This window comes from Macrobrachium rosenbergii, chromosome 41, assembly GCF_040412425.1.
Source record: "Macrobrachium rosenbergii isolate ZJJX-2024 chromosome 41, ASM4041242v1, whole genome shotgun sequence".
Classification (NCBI taxonomy): Eukaryota; Metazoa; Arthropoda; class Malacostraca; order Decapoda; family Palaemonidae; genus Macrobrachium; species Macrobrachium rosenbergii.
Genome location: NC_089781.1, coordinates 59399342 through 59419261, shown reverse-complemented (window position 1 = coordinate 59419261; position 19920 = coordinate 59399342). Strand labels below are relative to the sequence as shown.

Sequence of the window (19920 nt, the reverse complement as noted above, 5' to 3'; positions counted from 1 at the left end):
GTTGTGAGCAGTCCGTACCTGAGCATCAAGAAATTTGAATTTTGGTGGCTGATTTGAACGGCATACTGTTAACTTTCAAGTTTCATTATTTAAAAAAAAACAAACCCCTAAAGGCACCTCTCCAGAATACTTTCAATTGCTCCACAGGCATGTTCACCACCACATTATTTAAAAAAATCAAACTGGATCCCGGAACGGCTAATTAGAGACACCTCCAAAGTTTCATCCTGAGAATATTTCCAGAGCTATAAAGGAAAAACTACTCTGGGTGGTTGGGCTTTATAACACCGGTTACTGGCGGTATCTTTGATTTTATTCTTTCTTTAATATACATATTTGACATCCGCTATATTTATGCTTTGGCCACAGATAGATTATTGCTGTTTTATCATTCTACTTAAGAAATTCTTTTGTGGCTGCAGTCGGTCAGAACCTGACTAATGATGTTCCAGAGACACGTTGTAGTCCTGAGACAAAAAACTATGCTGTATGTGCTTTCCTTCTTGGGCAATATCTCCTAGGTAAAACTCATTGTACTTACTTTAACAATCAGAGAGACCCAGTATTTTTACTTGGTGGATAAGTGATGCATTATAAGGAACAGCTATAACATATGGTTAAAATTATCTTCCTCTGTTAGTTACTGCACAATCAAATTTTGACGTCTCACTGTGTGCTTGTTCTCGAAATGCCTCTACATAAATATCTTGGGACTAAGTAGTGAAAGCTCCTTGAGAGACAATCCCTATTCTTTCCGCTAGGTGAATGCTAAGCCTAATTTTCCTTTGAAGCTACCCTCAAGGTCCTAAACTAAGTAATATTTATTCATCTGGAGCGAGGATGCTTGACTCTCGCTCAAGTTTTGTGTTTAGTCCCTCGAAAATTCCCTTCACAAGTCAGTCGGCTCAAGTAAATCTTATTTTAATTGTTTCAGGAGATTTTAATTTGCCCAACAGTTAATATTATAAAAAAAAAATGAGAGTAAGAAGTAGTTATGTCATCGAAAACTACTGAAACTTGCAAAGATTTTTTCCCCAGATTAAAATGCCTTCAGTGATTTCTTGCAAGTTATTTGCGTTCATTTGCTTACACAAAAGTCAGAGGAATAATTATGTTTGACCAAAGCTTGACTTTTTCATATTAATTATGACATAATTCGGGTAGATTTTACTGATTAAGATAACTGGAGAAAGGAGGCCAATTTTTATCTATACTTAAGGTGAGCAGCTGTTAGGAAAATACTTTTATCCTAAATATTTTAATAAGTAAATATAAGTATGAGACTATTTATACCCTGTACTTGCTGAGCGTATCAATAAGGGCTACCACGCTCATCAAAAAAGAATGTCGTGTTATTGCACAATACGAGTTCCTTCCAGAAAACCTCAGTTATTAGAGGGTAGTGCGTAGAGAATCAAAGCATATCTTTACGGCGATGCTCCGTGAGAAGCGGTTTCTTGGCAGGAATACGATGGTCGATCTTTATTTATGTAACCTATTACAGATGGAGTGAACCTTAACTTGGAGTCGAGTTTCCCCACTTGGTTTAAACATTTGTTTAGGGGGAACTCCTGCAAGCCGAGTAATGAAAGGTAGATAATGACCGAGGGTAAGTGCATTGGGTGCCCTTCCCTAACAGTGTTTACTTCTCTTCGTTTCCACCTACAAATCCTCTTTTTGCTGGCTTCAAGGTGTCGACCAACAGAAATAAGAACCATATGAAAGTAACGTTCGATGATACTCCGTACATCATAAAACAAATTATATCTGATAGTGGAAAGCAGCACCCCAACTTAACTAAATCAAAGGCAAGATAAACAAACGGCTTTTGTGTTTCTTATAATAAATTTAGTTTACAATTTCCATCGTCATTTCCATCATTAAGTATTCTATCCAGTGGAGAGAAACTTAATGAAAATTAGTAATTTGTGCAAGAATAGGTGCTCACTTTTGAGTTCAAACCACAGATAATCCTTATTAATAGGAAGGGTCTGAGTTGCCATTGCTTGTACTAACCCCCTTTTTTTTAATTAGGTACTTCAAAGCTAATCACCTTTTCTAAATTAACTTCCTCCTAATCCTCCCATAGTAATATATATATACATATATGTGTATATATATATATATATATATATATATATATATATATATATATACAGTATATAAATATATATATATATATATATATATATATATATATATATATATATATATATATACAGTATATAAATATATATATATATATATATATATATATATATATATATATATACAGTATATAAATATATATACATATATATATATATATATATATATATATATATATATATATATATATATATATATATATATATATATATATATATATATATATATCAGGACAGGGTGACAAGGAGACAGTAGGTGGTATTTATTTGCTGACACGTACACCTACAGATGACCGACTGTCTCCTTGTCACCCTGTCCTGAGATATGCTGTGGCCTGCTTGCGCCAACAACTTCTGTTCTCTCTCTCTCTCTCTCTCTCTCTCTCTCTCTCTCTCTCTCTCTCTCTCTCTCTCTCTCTCTCTCTCTCTCTCTCTCTCTCTCTCTCTCTCTCTCTCTCTCTCTCTCTCTCTCTCTATATATATATCTATATATATATATATATATATATATATATATATATATATATATATATATATATATATATATATATATATATATATATATATATATATATATATATATATATATATATATATATATATATATATATATATATATATATATATATATATATATATATATATATATATATATATATATATATATATATATATATATATATATATATATATATATATATATATATATATATATATATATATATATATATATATATATATATATATATATATATATATATATATATATATATATATATATATATATATATATATATATATATATATATATATATATATATATATATATATATATATATATATATATATATATATATATATATATATATATATATATATATATATATATATATATATATATATATATATATATATATATATATATATATATATATATATATATATATATATATATATATATATATATATATATATATATATATATATATATATATATATATATATATATATATATATATATATATATATATATATATATATATATATATATATATATATATATATATATATATATATATATATATATATATATATATATATATATATATATATATATATATATATATATATATATATATATATATATATATATATATATATATATATATATATATATATATATATATATATATATATATATATATATATATATATATATATATATATATATATATATATATATATATATATATATATATATATATATATATATATATATATATATATATATATATATATATATATATATATATATATATATATATCTTCTTCTTCGTTTTAACATTGCTTTTTATACCCATTTTTATATGGGGTAACCACGTGCCTTCTTTTGAAGGACTTTGATTTGGCGGCGGGTAGGCGTAACCTCGACCCCTGCCTGACATCGCTTAGACCCGGTAACAAATGTACATGTATTACATATCCCTTTCTCCCAGCAGCACGAGGGAGAACTGGATGGGTAGTCCGACAGTTCGAGACGTGAGGTGTCTGTTATGTTTTTAGAAGATGTTTGAGTTGGCTTTGTTATATATATATATATATATATATATATATATATATATATATATATATATATATATATATATATATATATATATACATATATATATATATATATATATATATATATATATATATATATATATATATATATATATATATATATATATATATATATATATATATATATATATATATATATATATATATATAATCATGAAAGCTACAAATGATGCTTAATATCAAATTCATGCTAATTCGAGAATATCCCCAATGGGGAACTATCACCGAAGGAGAATTTATAAGTGATAAATGGATTGGTACTGCCGGGTCTTGATCCCTCGACACAGATACTTATCCAGCGGCTCCAGTCGACGGTCTACCTACTGATAGCCAATCCATTTATCACTTATAAATTCCTTCGGTGATAATTCCCATCGGGGATATTCCTGAGGTAGCGTGAATTTGACATTAAACTGACATTTTGTAGTTTCATGATTATATATATATATATATATATATATATATATATATATATACATATATATATATATATATATATATATATATATATATATATATATATATATATATATATATATATATATATATATATATATATACATATATATATATATATATATATATATATATATATATATATATATATATATATATATATATATAATATATATATATATATATATATATATATATATATATATATATATATATATATATATATATATATATATATATATATATATATATATTACTAGGAGAGGACTGAAAGTTAATTTAGAAAAGGTGATTAGCTCTGAAGTACCTAATTAAAAAAAAAGGGGGTTAGTACAAGCAATGGCAACTCAGACCCTTCCTATTAATAAGGATTATCTGTGGTTTGAACTCAAAAGTGAGCACCTATTCTTGCACAAATTACTCAAAGGTCAAAGAACAGGGAAGCTCATGTTTCGTTCTGGCCAAGGTTTGAAAAAATGAAAAAAAGGAAGAAAAGGCCTGGCTTAACCATGAAGAAAGGACATTTTGCCTCTTAAAGGAAGGTTAAAAGATGCCATAAAATATAAAGCAGGAAGGGATTTGCAAAGCCTGGCAGGATCAAGAATCAAACAATCACTGAACCGTATCATCTGAGTGTTATCAATTTCAACAGAGTATCTAGGGGAAGAGGGTAGGACGCGCCCGAACAGATTTCTTGTGACACAGAAGTTTATGTACATATTTTTTATAATGTAGCTCCAAAATATCTAAAGAACGCACGTGTGTAGACAGTTGCATTTGTTATGCTTTATTCATAACTAATAACTTATATATTTTAATTCTAGGTTCACACTCTAGGTAAGTTTAATAGCGTACGGTGAGAAGATATTGCACACGTTTAATTCGATAAGAGTAGTTATACAAAATTGACTTCTTTGGCAATTTCTTGTCATGTAACATATGAAGTAGTTTACCAAAACAAGTGATGTTTGGAGTGATGTCAAGACCATACTCGAGTCACTCGTAAAATGGCTGTTTGGCCTCAGCGACTCCTCCTCTCACTGAAAGAAAAGCGCAGAGGCTGGGAAGGGACGTGAACTAATCGGCTGATGATGTCCATGTCTTCATACTGGTAAGAGACCGAGTATCTGTGCATCACCTGCAAGAGGAAGATTGCCATTGATTAGTTTAAAAAAATCAGTGAAACTGCTGTAGGTGAACTTTTACATGTCGCGTCTATTTTTGTGTAAACAATCGTTCAAAGGCTTTCTTGTGCTATGTCTCATTCCTGCCACTTCTCTGTAGCCACGATGGATCTTTCCTAGATAGTGACTCCCAAGGGTTTTAAACCGGTATGTATCCACCTTTGCGGCGTGTTTGGTACAAGCCGTTGGGGATTACCGTAACGACATAAACAAAAGACTAAATATAAAAATAATGACCCACAAGAAATATTAGTTCTAGATAACTACCCCCGAACTTTGTTGGGGGTCACTATCTAGGAAAGATCCGCCAGGATAAACAATAGTTTAAACACACATTCACACACCAGAGAAAATCTTTAAAAGATAAAGGCCTAGAGGAACAAGAGCTTCAGGAATAATGCTAGTGCATATGAATTCTGCATTCCTATTATGTGTCCCTGTCTGCCAGACTGGTCCTCATTTAGAAAATTACAATAAAATTGAACTGGCCCTAAACGATTTTATTTGGTCATACAAACACACACACACACACACATATACATATATATATATATATATATATATATATATATATATATATATATATATATATATATATATATATATATATATATATATATATATATATATATTTGTACAAATACATATAGATATTTCTATTGAAGCCAAGGGCATTTTTTGGCCGAGATTATCTTTTTATTTATTCCTAGATTCAGTCTATACGTCTTCATTTTGCCTGCAGGGAAGCTTCTCAGGAAAAAAAAGATTATTCATGTTTGCTTTCATTTACTTCTTATAGTCGACGGACCGTTTCTTGCTTATAGGCGGCGCCTTCATGACTAAATTACAAATTGACATGAACAATTTTTTTTATTACAACTTGCAGACTTAACAGCTAGGCCTAAAATGCAAAATATGACGTCATTGGAGTGATGCATTTCTATTGGTGTGTGGGTCTCATTCTCTAGCAGGTGGTCTGTGGGAAGCAAGGGTATTTCTAGTGCTCTAGGAAAGCCCTAAGCCATGATGTACAGTACAACAAAGGGTGTGAGCGAGGGAGTGATTTCCGTTTCTGGCCGATAGTTTTGATTTAGTCCGTTATCGGTAATTTCTGTCTCATTCTGATTCTCACAGATGTCATGTGGGTTCCTTGAAGACGGGGGGATGAAGTCCGTGCTCGTTTGTATGCCTAATGCTGGCCGTTGTTGATTTATACTTACGGCTTCTATTAAATTCTTAAACTGTCCCTTAGGTAGTCCAGTTCTCCCTCTAATTGAGGTGGGCTACTGATTCTATGGGCCCTGACTATCACCCCGTCATCATAAATATTTTTATTTCTGAGCTGTGACTCGAAAACATATATACTATGTATGAGTTAACATGCGTAGCTTTCCTATAGACCATATACTCCAGATTTTCCCTCTTACTTTTCAGTAAAAACATATAAAACCGGGATCTCCCTTCCTTTCTCCCCCTGCTATAAAGGAAGGGGGATAAGTAGAATATAGGGGGAACTGGACAACCCAAGGGGCAGTTTTAAGAATTTAGGCTACCCAAATCACTGGTGGAACAAGGCATATAGCAAAATAGCAAAACCAGAAGTCAATATTACGGGGAAAAGCAAAGAAGGGAAAGAAAGAACGACAGGAAAACTATAGTTATTCCAAACAACACCATGATTAAACGGCTCAACAGGGGGCTAGAAAACAGTACTGATCGGTAGGGAGTTATAAAAATAAACAATAAGGAACTAAATCGTCAAAAAAACTGCTTGGCTGGGGAGGGAGGAGGGGAGAGGTGGATACAGGTTGCACCATGAAACGACTGTGGCGAGACATATTGCGAACAGACTAACACAACACGCAAAGAAAGGACCAAACAGCACGGACAGAATATCAGATATTTCAATCAGACCTCACCTATGGCAAAACATGGCTGGGAAACGAATCATAACGCGGATAGGAATAAAATGAATTCCTTATTTCGTAGCGCGGAGAAAATCATACTCCTCATAGCAGAAAAAGCTCTCATGACGTGTTCCAAGAAGACCATGGATAGAAACAAAGGAAACAACTACGGGGATTCTACCACGTGTCATATAATTTACGAATTCGTGGAAAATAAGCTGAATAAACAAGCGGAAAGGATTATGTTAGTGAACACCCCGAAGGAGAAAGGATGCTGATGGTGCAAAGGTCACATGGAGGCGATCCCCGCGGGGACAAGACCTAACACCCAAGTCACAGGCCAGGGTTAGGCGGAGTAAGTCGTTGACGATCGTCTGCTTATGTATAGGTCTGACATGTCTCAGTTTGTTTATTTGGTTCCTTGAATTTCAAGATGGAGGCAGACGATCCTCTGAAAGCTAAAAAATAAAAAAAAAAATATATATATATATATATATATATATATATATATATATATATATATATATATATATATATATATATTGACTCTCCTCTTTGAACCTTCCGTATTATTGAGGTACTCTGTGAAATAATAACTATATATTTCACAGTAAATTTAACATATATATATTATATATATATATATATATATATATATATATATATATATATATATATATATATATATATAATACATAAATAGAGGGGTCTTGTTAAAGTAAATACATTTGATCACAAGAGCCTATCTGCTTCTATTGACCTAAGCACTGAAATATCCACCTGACAGTTAGATGGCTGCAGTGGGTCGTAATCTGGTTGGAGAAGACACCTCTGCTAAGGGAAAATAAGCATCAGGTACAGCCATGCTCAGAATTGATGTTACATGACAGCAGAGGATTTCGTTCAAAATTCACTAATTGGCAGCTAAATGCTTACTGTCTTATTTGAATGCGAAAACACGTTTATCTCATAAAATAAGGCTATACAATGTGTCATAAGAGTGAAATCTGTCACATATATCAAAACTGTAAGAAAATATCACTTGTAACCAAATTTCGGAAAAACAGTGATGAAACATTTTCAAAACTTTCGTTCAATCATCGCCAAAGCGTTCGACATGAAAATTTCTTTATCAAACCTAGAGTCAAATGTTAATTGATAAGAAAAATCATAAAAAGTTTTCATAAAATTATGATACTGGCTTTTATTGTAACCATAAAATTGGAAATAGTCCTGTTTGATTATTTTTATCCATCGACACTGAAAAAAATGCATATAAATAAATACGAAAGTATTACTGTAGCTAAAACGCATCCACTGATATCAACGGGTGGGCGGGGCCTGTGTGACGCGACCACTGGAGTAGCGGCAACATGAACCACATGGAACATAGGTCTACAGTGAACAGAGACAATGAAACATCTTGAAAATATTCATTGTATATTTATTATAGGAATATTTGGATTGTCATGAAAATTAATGTTGTTTATGTTATATTTCTTAACCACTTCGAAAATAATGGTTTATCAGCAAATATTCGCCTATGCAGTTACACTTTTGTTAGTGCCATGATTTTGTTCCAAAGCCTGCGCGTGTTAGTTTTCTTTACTTGCTATAAATACATTACACCTAGCAATCACATCTCTATATTAAAAATTTCTGGTCAGAAAGCATATGAAATTGTGTATGCATTTTTGCACTTCAAGTTAGCTTATACGCCAAAAGCAAACAGAAGGACTTTCAAGAAAATAACATTCTTCGTCAGTTAAAGAAAAGTGTTGCATAATCCTCTGCATTATCACTAATAAATATTTAGATTAATAACCATCTTCTCGATATAATTTAAAGAATTATATCTTTTAACCTTTAAAGAACAGGTAATCTCTAAAAGTAAATCCTTTAGGAAGAGAGCTTACATCTGAGAAACTTAAATAATTTTTGTTAGGCCTATAAATCATTTAGCAACATACAGGCAGTTTGAACGTAGCCTAAAACTTCAAAATTAAAAGAAAACTTTTTGTAATTCATATTCCTGTTTTGAAAATCTTATATGACCATTAAGCTTATTAGGTCTACTGTTATATTGTAGAGATAGTTGCGAAGACCGCACCGAACTTTGAGCCAAACAATGTAAAAAAGGAAAAAATAATTCATGTCACGTAGATTACGAATCATACCAATGCATAAAAGAGATCATATTCATATACCCATAAAGGAAATAATTTTAGAATTCGCAAACATATCGACATGTATGACACTGGAAATAAAAAAAAGTTTAACGCAACTTGGCAACCATTACGCTGATTCTGAGATTTTGGACGATACAAAAGAATCCTGTTGCATCACAATTGGGCAAGGCTGTACAACAAATGAATGAATAAATCTTTGGGACTTTAGGCTCTTACCCTGGCGAGAAATATGTAGAGTTCTTGTTCTGCAATTCGTCTCCCGATGCACATGCGCGTTCCAACGCCGAAGGGAAAGGTCGCATAGGGATGGATTGGCCCCAAAGGCTTGTGTCTCAGGAATCTCTCGGGTATAAATTCACTTGGACGGGGAAAGTTTCGTTCGTCATGGCCCATCTTCATGCCAAACAAAACTGCTGACCACTGGAAAGTTGACGCAAAATGTTGTTACAAATGTTTCTCTGGGATTTTAGGTCAAGGCTAAGCGGATACGAAAAAGAAAGTTAGGTCGGAAACGCCACATGGATAAGAGTTGAGGGTGGGTCATTATTATGTGAATGATGCAGTCCCATTTTTATGCGTATACTTACCCACAAAAATAAAATCTGACACACACACACACACACACACACACATACACACACACACACACACACATATATATATATATATATATATATATATATATATATATATATATATATATATATATATATGTGTGTGTGTGTGTGTGTGTGTGTGTGTGTATACAGTGCATACTACAAATAGCAATAGCAAAGATTGATCATTTGCTATTCTTAAGCCTGTTTTCTAAGGTCTTCCAATGCTGAAACACGTGGATGACTGAAAATCCTACAACTCATAAATGGCTACCATATCGCAATAAAAAAGGGAGTACATACACAAAGGCTAATCTGTGTGGAAACGTGGAGAAAAAATTGTAAGGAGACGGAAAAGTAGACACACTGATGCAATTTTTTCCTACTTCAGGAAGCCTCAAATACTCATCTATTTCACAAAACAGAAAACATTAAGTTATTTAAATACACTGTTTTAATTCTATAAGAATGCTGATAATAAGACTAAAATCTTGGTGAGAACTTGCCAGAGAAAAATATGAAGTGTATCAAAGGATCTGTCTTCCACATGATAGTTGTCTAGATCACAAAACGTTACAAAAATATACAGGAAATATTATAAATAGTTTTCTGTGAATTAATTTTTGATATTTGCCCATAAATCCCAGTATGAGTGACCTTACTCAGGTGTTGCTTACTCGTTTACCAGTTTGCAATGAGGTCTATGAAACATTATGCTTGGTTTGGACGCGACTTTGGAACGCAAAAAGTCTCCATTTTACAATGATATTTCTTATTTCGATTCTATCCTTTCGGAACTACGATAGTCCAGGAAGCATCGTTTCAGTGACAGGGACTCTGTTGTTTATTCCGACAAGACTTGAGCCGGTATACAAGGGAACACAAGAACTTCATGCTGACTGGAATAATATACACAGTTTTTCTGTTGCGGTTTTCCCGAAATCTTCAACTTCCCACTTTAATCATCTTTTCGGACAAGTTCTTTCTGGAAACCTAAAATCCTCAAAGAAAATACACTAGAAAAATATTCTTTAGATGTTCCTTGTTTCAGTATAAAGCCTATATATAAATATATATAATATAATATAATATAATATAATATAATATATATATATATATATATATATATATATATATATATATATATATATATATATATATATATATATATATATATATATATATATATATATATATATATATATATATATATATATATATATATATATATATACATACAATGAGTATATATATATATATATATATATATACTATATATATATATATAGATATATATAGAGAGAGATAGAGAGATATAGATAGATATATATAGAGAATGGTACTTACTCCTTTGGGCACCTGATACCCACTGAGTACTAGGTCCTTCTCCAGCGCTCTCACCGTACCCGTGGTCAAGGGAAAGACTCTGTCGGAAGAATTAGAGGCTCGTTAAGAAAATGAAATAATATTAAACACGTTAAATGTGGAACATACTGTATATAGCATTAGATTTCACTAGAATAATAAAGGTATTAAAAAAAAAGAGCGATTTATCGTGTTTCAGTGAATTTCGGCTTAAATGAGTTGTAAAGGTTGTAATGTACACAACTGAATAGCACGTGGGTAATTTGCATAATAAATAATGATATTAACTATATGATCAGCGTTATAAAACTTCCAAGTATTACGAGAACAAGCTTGAAAGATTTTGTTGAACTGCTGAAGATGACTTATCAAGCAAGACCACAATCTCTGACTGAAGGAACGGCTTTAAAGATCGAGGCAAAAAAAAAAGGAGTCCGAAACAATTAATTATTTTAAGGATGTAGGGTAAGCATGCCGCCTCAACGTAATTATTGACTGTGATATTGCAAAAATTGCGTGACATCTGTAAATTAACGCACATACTTCGTTACAATGCAAAATTAATATTAGTAAATGATCGGAACATCGATTAAGATATTCGTCACTGTTTATGTAAAAGTGCCTTTGAATAGCTGATGGATGACCTTAACGATTCCTTGACAACTGCTTTCAGATAAGACAATTGGGCGATGTGTTTTGAAGTGAGAGGACCTTCGTGGTCTCCGATAACGCTGTCCATTTCCTCTTGCAACTTGGCTTGGCAATCAGGATTCTTGGCCAGGAGATACAGGGTAAATCCTATGGTGTGCGACGTCTGGAAAAGACAACGTGGACTGAAAAAAGCAGTCTTTGATTTTTCTCTCTCTCTGAGGATGGTTTGACACTTTATATATTCATAAGGGTGACCGCCCTATAGATGATAGTCCGACAGCAGCCCGATAGTCCGACGGACAATCAGTCCCCCCCCCCTCCATTATTGTAACCAGTAAACACCCATAAAAATTCACTATCGGACCTTCGGACTATCGGGCTCGGACTATCGGCTGTAATCATTTAAGGCTAATGCGGAAGAAGTATAATCTTTGAAGTAAACTCTTTGTATGTCTTTGTTTCCTGCAAGTATTACCTAGGCAAAACAATTTTGCAATGATTGCTTATTTTCAACCATTAAATCTGAAATACTCAGCATGATTTCTTAGACAAGACTTCACCAAACACGGCAGGTAGAATTTGCATGTGATATTTAGCACTTTCTGAGAATTGTTGTTCGAATATATTCCGAACAAAAATCAACGTGTTTTAATAATCTGCATTGGTACCCAATAAAGGGGACGACTGAAACAGCATGTGTTGTCATTAAATTTCACTGCAAGTATAACATTTATAAATAGGTAGCACGCATGCTGTTAAAGCACAGCTCGGTTTTGTTTGAACAAGCAAATATGGGTTAAACGAGCATTCAGCTACTGGAGATCAGAATAATTTTCGTGTTCCCATGGCGCAGCCAGTGGTGAGAGAGAGAGAGAGAGAGAGAGAGAGAGAGAGAGAGAGAGAGAGAGAGAGAGAGAGAGAGAGTAGTTTCGGTCATACCGTGTCAACTCCGGCGAAAAGCATATCCAAAATGAGGGTCACGACGTCCTTCCGCGATAATCCTGGTGTCAGTAGTAATTTCTCCATGAGAGTGAGGTTCTCATCTTCGTCAGCCCTAGTCTTTGACAACAGAGCAGCTTCAGTCTGGCAGATATTTTGATCTGCAATCCTGTGGGTAAAATCTACAAAAATTAACTTACTAAGAGGAAATAACATTTTCCATTTTAATCTATTTCCAGGTATTATCTTATCCAGTAAAATTAGAGTTATTTATATAATCTAAGAAGAAAGTGAGAACAACTTTTCTAAAGCGAAATGCAAGTACGTGAATAAACATGGGCACAAACGCTTATGAAAGTATAACAGAGAAGAAGTTTCTATTTTTAGACCTCAACTCAGGGCTACTTTTAACCCGGAATAAGGGGCATCAAAGGCCCAAAGGGTGGACCTTGTTTATCAATGTCTCATTTGAGATATTCCCTTCTAGTATACACTATTTTTTCTTTACGTTCTTACTTAATGCCCATTGGAGTTTATCTGGGTTTTGTGGAGGAAACAAATGAAACTAAAATTAAATTTATTTTTAGCCACCTAACAGAGAAGATATTTTTATACACTAAAACACACACACACGCACACACACACACATACACACATATAATATATATACATACATATATATATATATTATTATGATTAGCAAGAATTCGCTAGCAAATTGCCCCTCCCCTCCTTTGTTGTTGTTGGTTGTTCTGTCGTGTTTCATTTACTGCCAGCCATTTAGAATGAGCAGACCATCTGTCTATCGAATTAAAAACAGGCTTAAAAGATTAAAGGCGCTCCCATTTTTGATAAAGATCTTCCTTCGTAGGCAAAAGTAATCTGGCTTCTGGGTGTTTCTCCCACAGGCTAAACTTTCTGCGCAGCAGGCAATGAGTCAAAGCATCTGTGCTTGACGCTTCCCCTGCCCCATAGGAGGATAAAGCAGAACCCAATGAGGCGGACACACACACGCTGGGCTGGAAGATATGGAGTGAACTTGAAGACGCCTCAACACCTGGCCCCACCGAGATGCCCTGTATCTCAACCACGTGGCCTTTTCCCAAAGTATATACTTTCCTGCCCTTCGGACCGCATTCTCCTCGAGCCCACACGCCATTGCTTGGAGTTTCGAGGAGTTCCCATCGCTGCTCTCACGGAAGCCCTGCATCTCACCACGGGAAGAAACTTCGTCCTCGAAATCGCAAGTCATCCACGGACCGCTCTACGCTACCGGAAAATCTGCTAAGGTAAAGTGCCCTGGAAGATTCTACTTCCAGTCACGCTTTGTCTCGTGAATATTTCCCAAAGAGAAAGCCAGAAATCTCCTCGGTTCAATGTCCGTGCACCTCTTGCACGGCAGTATTAATTCTTTATTACTCCTTTCGCACCCTCAGTGCAGCCTCGAATCTATTATTCTTTGTCTATTTTCATTACTGGCGTATAATGCGCATATTCTACTTCAGGACTCTGTTTCTGAAGCTTCGGATCGTAGGTTCGAATCCCCCAGTCATTCAATCCAGTAGGATCTCCTTCAGGATAGTAATCTACTTGAGGCTCCTCTTTCCTGTACTGATATCATTTATGTAAATACACCACTTTAATTTGCCCACGTGAGCCATTTAATATTTCTGTGCAAATAAGAGCCTCTATGCTCATGCGGAAATTCTCCTTTCGGTTTTCCTCTTTTACGTTTTCACTCACGAAGTCAGAACGGTTACCTTAAATTGTTGCTACCTGTCTCACAGAGCATATTTCAAAACTAACACCACGGAAAAACGTGAAAATGGCTAATTCTGGCCATAGATCTCGTCTTTGCAGTTGCAGCTCCTAGTGTTGCTTTATTGCATTTGCAGTAACTTGCCAGATCGCTATTAGCAAAAAGCTAAGCTGGGTACGAGACACCATGAACCTTTGTGTAAAACTAGACACAGATCCAGAAAATTCCACGTATAATGTGTTACCTTAGCAAAACCCTTTTTATAACGTGGTGGATCGTTCCTAGGAATTAGAAATAGGGACGATGTAATTCACTGAGAGAAAAGAACCGCCTATATTAGATTCGCTTAATGCATGCCTTTCAGGATAGGTAGTTAGAAATACAACCAGTGCTAACTATCCTTTGCTCTGGAGGAATAAAGTGCGAAATTCCTCCTGTGCAAAATCTCTGCTATGAATTTTTGCTTCTCTGAGGAATAGTGCGAAAAGAAATTCTCCGTGATAATTCCTTACTTCGTGATTTAATTAGCGGAATCCATGTTAATAGGCGCTGAATAAAATTCTATGCACGTGGGATACGACTTGTCAGCTTACTAAGGAAAATTCTCCCCAGTGTAGTTAGTATTCGAGTAGTGTTGTGGAAAGCAAATTAAAATTGCTTAGCTGGAAAATTTGGCTTTCAGGCTGTACTGTTATCCTCCTCGTGACGACTGGAAATTCTCCTGAATCCCAGACGGTATATAAATACACGGGTCTATTCACCCGTGAATCATCCGGTGCTGGCCAAACGACCTGCACTCCCCACGCCCGCCATGCCCGCATGTGGAGCATTGTTTTCCATTCATTTCCAGCATACATTTTTCTTTAGTTTTCGTTAGTAATTTCTTAAGTCCAAGGACGAATCGTGAATTCCAAGTCCTAAGTGACTCCTAAAAATTCTAATGGCCGTGACGCGGGCGAGAATTCTCCAAATTCCACAATCTCCAAGTCCTAAGTGCGGACTCCTAATTTACGTCGCGACGTGGCGAGAATTTCAAATTCCAGTCCTCAGAGACTCCTAAATTCTACACGCACGTGGCGCAGAATTCCTCCAAACTCCAGTCCTCGAGACTCATACAAAAATCACGCTGCACGTGGTGAGAATCTCTCATTCCCGCGGAAACCCAAAATTAAGTCCTTTGAGACATTATATAGAGTAGTTCACACACACTGCTTCTCCTTACGGACTGATCATCTAGTTCGTTAGAAACAACTTCCTTAACTTCACGCCAGCCGGCCAAGTCCGGAATGCGACAAATCCAACTACGCCTTCGAGACACATTAAAATTCGTTCGCTAAGAACAACCACGCTCTTCCATACATATCAAATTTTATCAAAAAGGTCTCTCAGACTTTTATTTCAATCACCTGTCTTATTCCAGACAGATCCATTTCTCCTGCAGTCTGAACCATTGAGTGTTTCAGATTCCTGCAATTGAGTCTTTCAGACAAATCTGAGTCTTTTCAGACATACCATATAACCATTATTTCAAATGGCTAATACTAGAGTTCAACAACAAAAACGAGGATTTCAAATTACATGTCCGCTGGGAAGGACATGGGACTATTGGGGCAAGATCTGAGAGCATGGGCTCAAGAGCGAGTGGATGATGCCAAGGCGGAGAGAGCAAAAGAACGTGAGGAGAGAGAGAGAGAGAAAGAATTGCCCAAGAGCAGGAGAAGGATAAAGAACGTGAGGAGAGAGAAACGACCTGTCAAGAGCAGGAGGATAAAGAACGTGCAGAGAGAGAGGGAAACGGAATTGAACAAGAACAACGAGAGGAGAGAGAACCAATTGCTCACAAGAACAACGAGGAAAAGAACGCGGCAGAGAGGAGAGAGAGAACGTGAAGAAAGAGAGAGAGACAGAAATTGCCCAAGAACAGGAGAGAGAGAGAGAACGTGCTCATGAGCTCCAGGAAGTAGTAGAAACGACAGGACGCCACCCCCGCCCCTGCCGCGGAATGAGTGCCTCAGCCAAGCCTACTTTCATGCCAAAATGGACGGAGTCCGGCCTGAAGCATGGCTTGGAAGGGCCGAACGAGTCCTGGAGTGCGCGATCTCTCCCCGCAGAAATCTCCTGTTCTCACTAAATTCCTGGGCGAAAGGTTCCTGCCTACCACGCCTTCCCGCAGACGATCGGGAAATTGGGCCGTGACGCCAAGCAGTTACGGCGACGAGATTACCCCTGAGCGGTGGAGGAGACGTATGGAGAGAGCAGCCCAGTAGAAGCAGGCCAGACTTGTCCGATTGGGCGCACTCATCTGGAGCGATCGCGACAAAATGGCTCGATCTGGCGATACTAACACCGCCGAGGTACTCGATGTTTAATTGAGCATTTCGCGCCACGCCTCCTGCCTCGCCACTCATAGTGAAAAGCCCCAGCAAAGCGACTCACGGAGTGTTGCCGAATAGCAGATATGTGGGAAACCCACCACCTCAAGAAGGATCCATGGGGCGGAAAATAACTTCACCCCTCCTCGGAGTCCAAATTCCTACAAAATGGGAATTTCAGGTGCTTCTCCCTAACTTGCCATTATTGCAAGAAAACGCATTCCTCCGAACAGTGCCGGAACAAGAAACCGCTCTCTCTCTCCCCGGAAACTGACAAATAACTCGCCCGCGCCTCCACAGGGCAGCGCGAAAGACTTTAGCCAGACCTTTGCACGGGCGCAAGGGTTATGGCTATTCTCCGCATGGGCAAAATGCCCACGCAATAATAAATCAACTACTCCCACCGCCGCCTTGGCCATTACAGATCCCAAGTCAGGTCTCTCCCGCCGGCGGGCTCAGGAGGCACGTGACTCCTCCACGAGGTAGCCACTGGGCCAGCAGTCACTGCATTCGGTGACTCAAGAAGGCCAAGAATCTCCTCATCCGGCGATGAGTTCGCCGGAGCTATCGCCAATAGACGCAAAACTCCAATGCATCGAGGGAATAAATCAATTTAAAATGATACTCCCTACGGGTCCAATTGAGAGTCACAAGACTCACCAATCAAAAATTTGCAATCTTGCAGTAGCAAGCCATCTCCCGAGGCCAGACGCCATCCTGGGAAAGGACTTTCAGTCCCCGCTAAATCACGACACCCAGGGGTCCAGCATTACCTGAATCACCGCTGGCGCGGTAATTCTCCCGCTTCTTCCCTTTTCAGCTAAGACTGTCGCCCTGGGTACCAGGACGTATGTCCACCAGTGCCACCTGAGTACGATGTGGCCAGTGGCCCTCGATCGTTCCCGATCCACTTGCGTCCGGCCTCACCAAAGCAGTGCTAGGCTCCCAATCAGATCTCCCTTCAGGATGCCAAATTCTCTGCCGGGTGCCACTTTGCATGCCCCAGTGGTGGCCAAGTCATTCATTCTGACCGACGGCAGCCGGCAAACTCTGATAGCGCCCCGACTGCCCCAGTGCCAGCGCCAGAGCGCTTACGCCGATCTCCATTCACGGATCCAACTCAGGACCTCTCTCTCTTCCGCCTGGCACCATAACAGCGCCGGTCAGAGAGAGACGGTTCTCCCGGACACCGCGAAGCTCGCCTGCAGGTGCGGCTCGCAACCCGTGCCTGAGCTATCAACAACACTCTGCGGCCGCTTCACGCCAGCTTCCGACCGCCTCTCTGCCCCAAAGCTCGTCACGACGCAATTGCAAGTCAGGATTCTGCCATCTCCCTTGGCCGATGAACTACAAGAGCTACGACGGATCATGGTAGAACCCAGATGCAACACTCCTGCTTTCAGCTGTCGATCAGCAGGCCCAGGTGGTACTCCGTGTCGCTCCGGGTCAGCGTGGGCCCTCCTTCTTCCCCGGCCAGGACGACTGTCCCATTAAGAGTGCTCGAGGCGAAATTACTACGGGCGTGGGAAATTCCAGGTAGTTTACAAAGAGCTCTAGAGCTCCCATGGCACTCCAAAGCGCTATTTCCATCTTCAAAGGTCTTGGCACCCTAATCCAGAAGGGGACGCCAGGCCTCTCTACTTTCTCCGCTCTCAGAACTTCTATCTCTTATCACCTTCTATTAATCTTCCCAACTATCCCCACAAGAGGCACTCAAATACGATACCATTCTCACGCCAAATGTATAACCATTAAGAAATAACAGAGTGAGAAGTGGCAACGCCCCTTTGCGCCTACATACCTTGGCACCGGGAGGCGTGTCAGCCCTCCTGAAGGAGCCGCGCTCGGTGCACTTTCTCGCCCTGGGATCAAAGTGATAGTCCGGCTGTAATTTATAGGCAAAGGACAATAAATTCCCGCCTAACACAATAAAACCCTCACTCTTTTTCCCTTAGCTCTTCTGCCAATATCATTTACTTTCTTTTAGTCATTTAGTTATCTTTATTTTAATGAATCGCGAGTCATAAACTCTGCCTCAGGATTTAAAATACCCCTTTCGTGAAGCTCTGAGGACGGTCCCGCCTTCATGGTCGGCTCATTCAATCGCCTTGGTAATTTTCCTTTGTTATTATTATCCCTTTTCCTTCCATTCCTTCCGGTGATCTCTGTTTGGTCCAAGACCCCACATCTTTGTCTGTTCAGCTCACAAACATGGAGAACTCGAGGCAGGACGCATGTACCAGCGAGTCATGGGTTAGCGACTAAAATCTCATGGAATACTCTCGCCCGCATACAGCTAAGCCAAATCCGTAGGCTGCATAAAAGTATCGCTAGTAAGATAAATTATCAATGGGAATATGTATAGTGAACTATATCATTACAGTATCGCGAAAAAGGGGACGTCATTTACAAAAATAAACGCTTGTTTTTCATTTACACAGCCTCTTCAAGGCAGATTGTACTAACTGCATGCATTTATCTTAAAATTAAGTAACCGTGTATTTAATTCTTGAACAATAACCTTTCTTTTCATTTGTTGGCCATAGCCCATACATGGTCCTATAATTCAATTGTTCGAGTCACATTATAAAGTTACCAGGCAACCAAATCTAAAGTAATTATTCTTTTGCAAGTGTTTTCTAACTCACTTTGCGTTCTGTTAAATCTAAAATTGTCCCAAATTGTGTTATTGCAATGTCACAGCTTCCACAAACCCTTAGGAGTAAAGTTCA

The 19920-nt window shown here is 37.1% G+C and overlaps 1 protein-coding gene across 2 annotated transcripts in view; it reads right to left on the bottom strand.

Moving 5' to 3' along the window:
• Positions 1-5083: 5083 nt before the first annotated feature.
• Positions 5084-19920, bottom strand: part of LOC136826876 (probable cytochrome P450 49a1) — a 98677-nt gene continuing 83840 nt past the window's right edge. For both annotated transcript variants that reach the window (XM_067084404.1, XM_067084405.1), the window contains 5 exons: positions 13058-13226; positions 12112-12281; positions 11450-11528; positions 9723-9926; positions 5084-5364 (listed from right to left, as the gene is read on the bottom strand). In XM_067084404.1, coding sequence (XP_066940505.1) covers positions 5248-5364; positions 9723-9926; positions 11450-11528; positions 12112-12281; positions 13058-13226 — 739 coding nt within the window. In that variant the 3' untranslated portion in view covers positions 5084-5247. The remainder of the gene's footprint in view (positions 5365-9722; positions 9927-11449; positions 11529-12111; positions 12282-13057; positions 13227-19920) is intronic.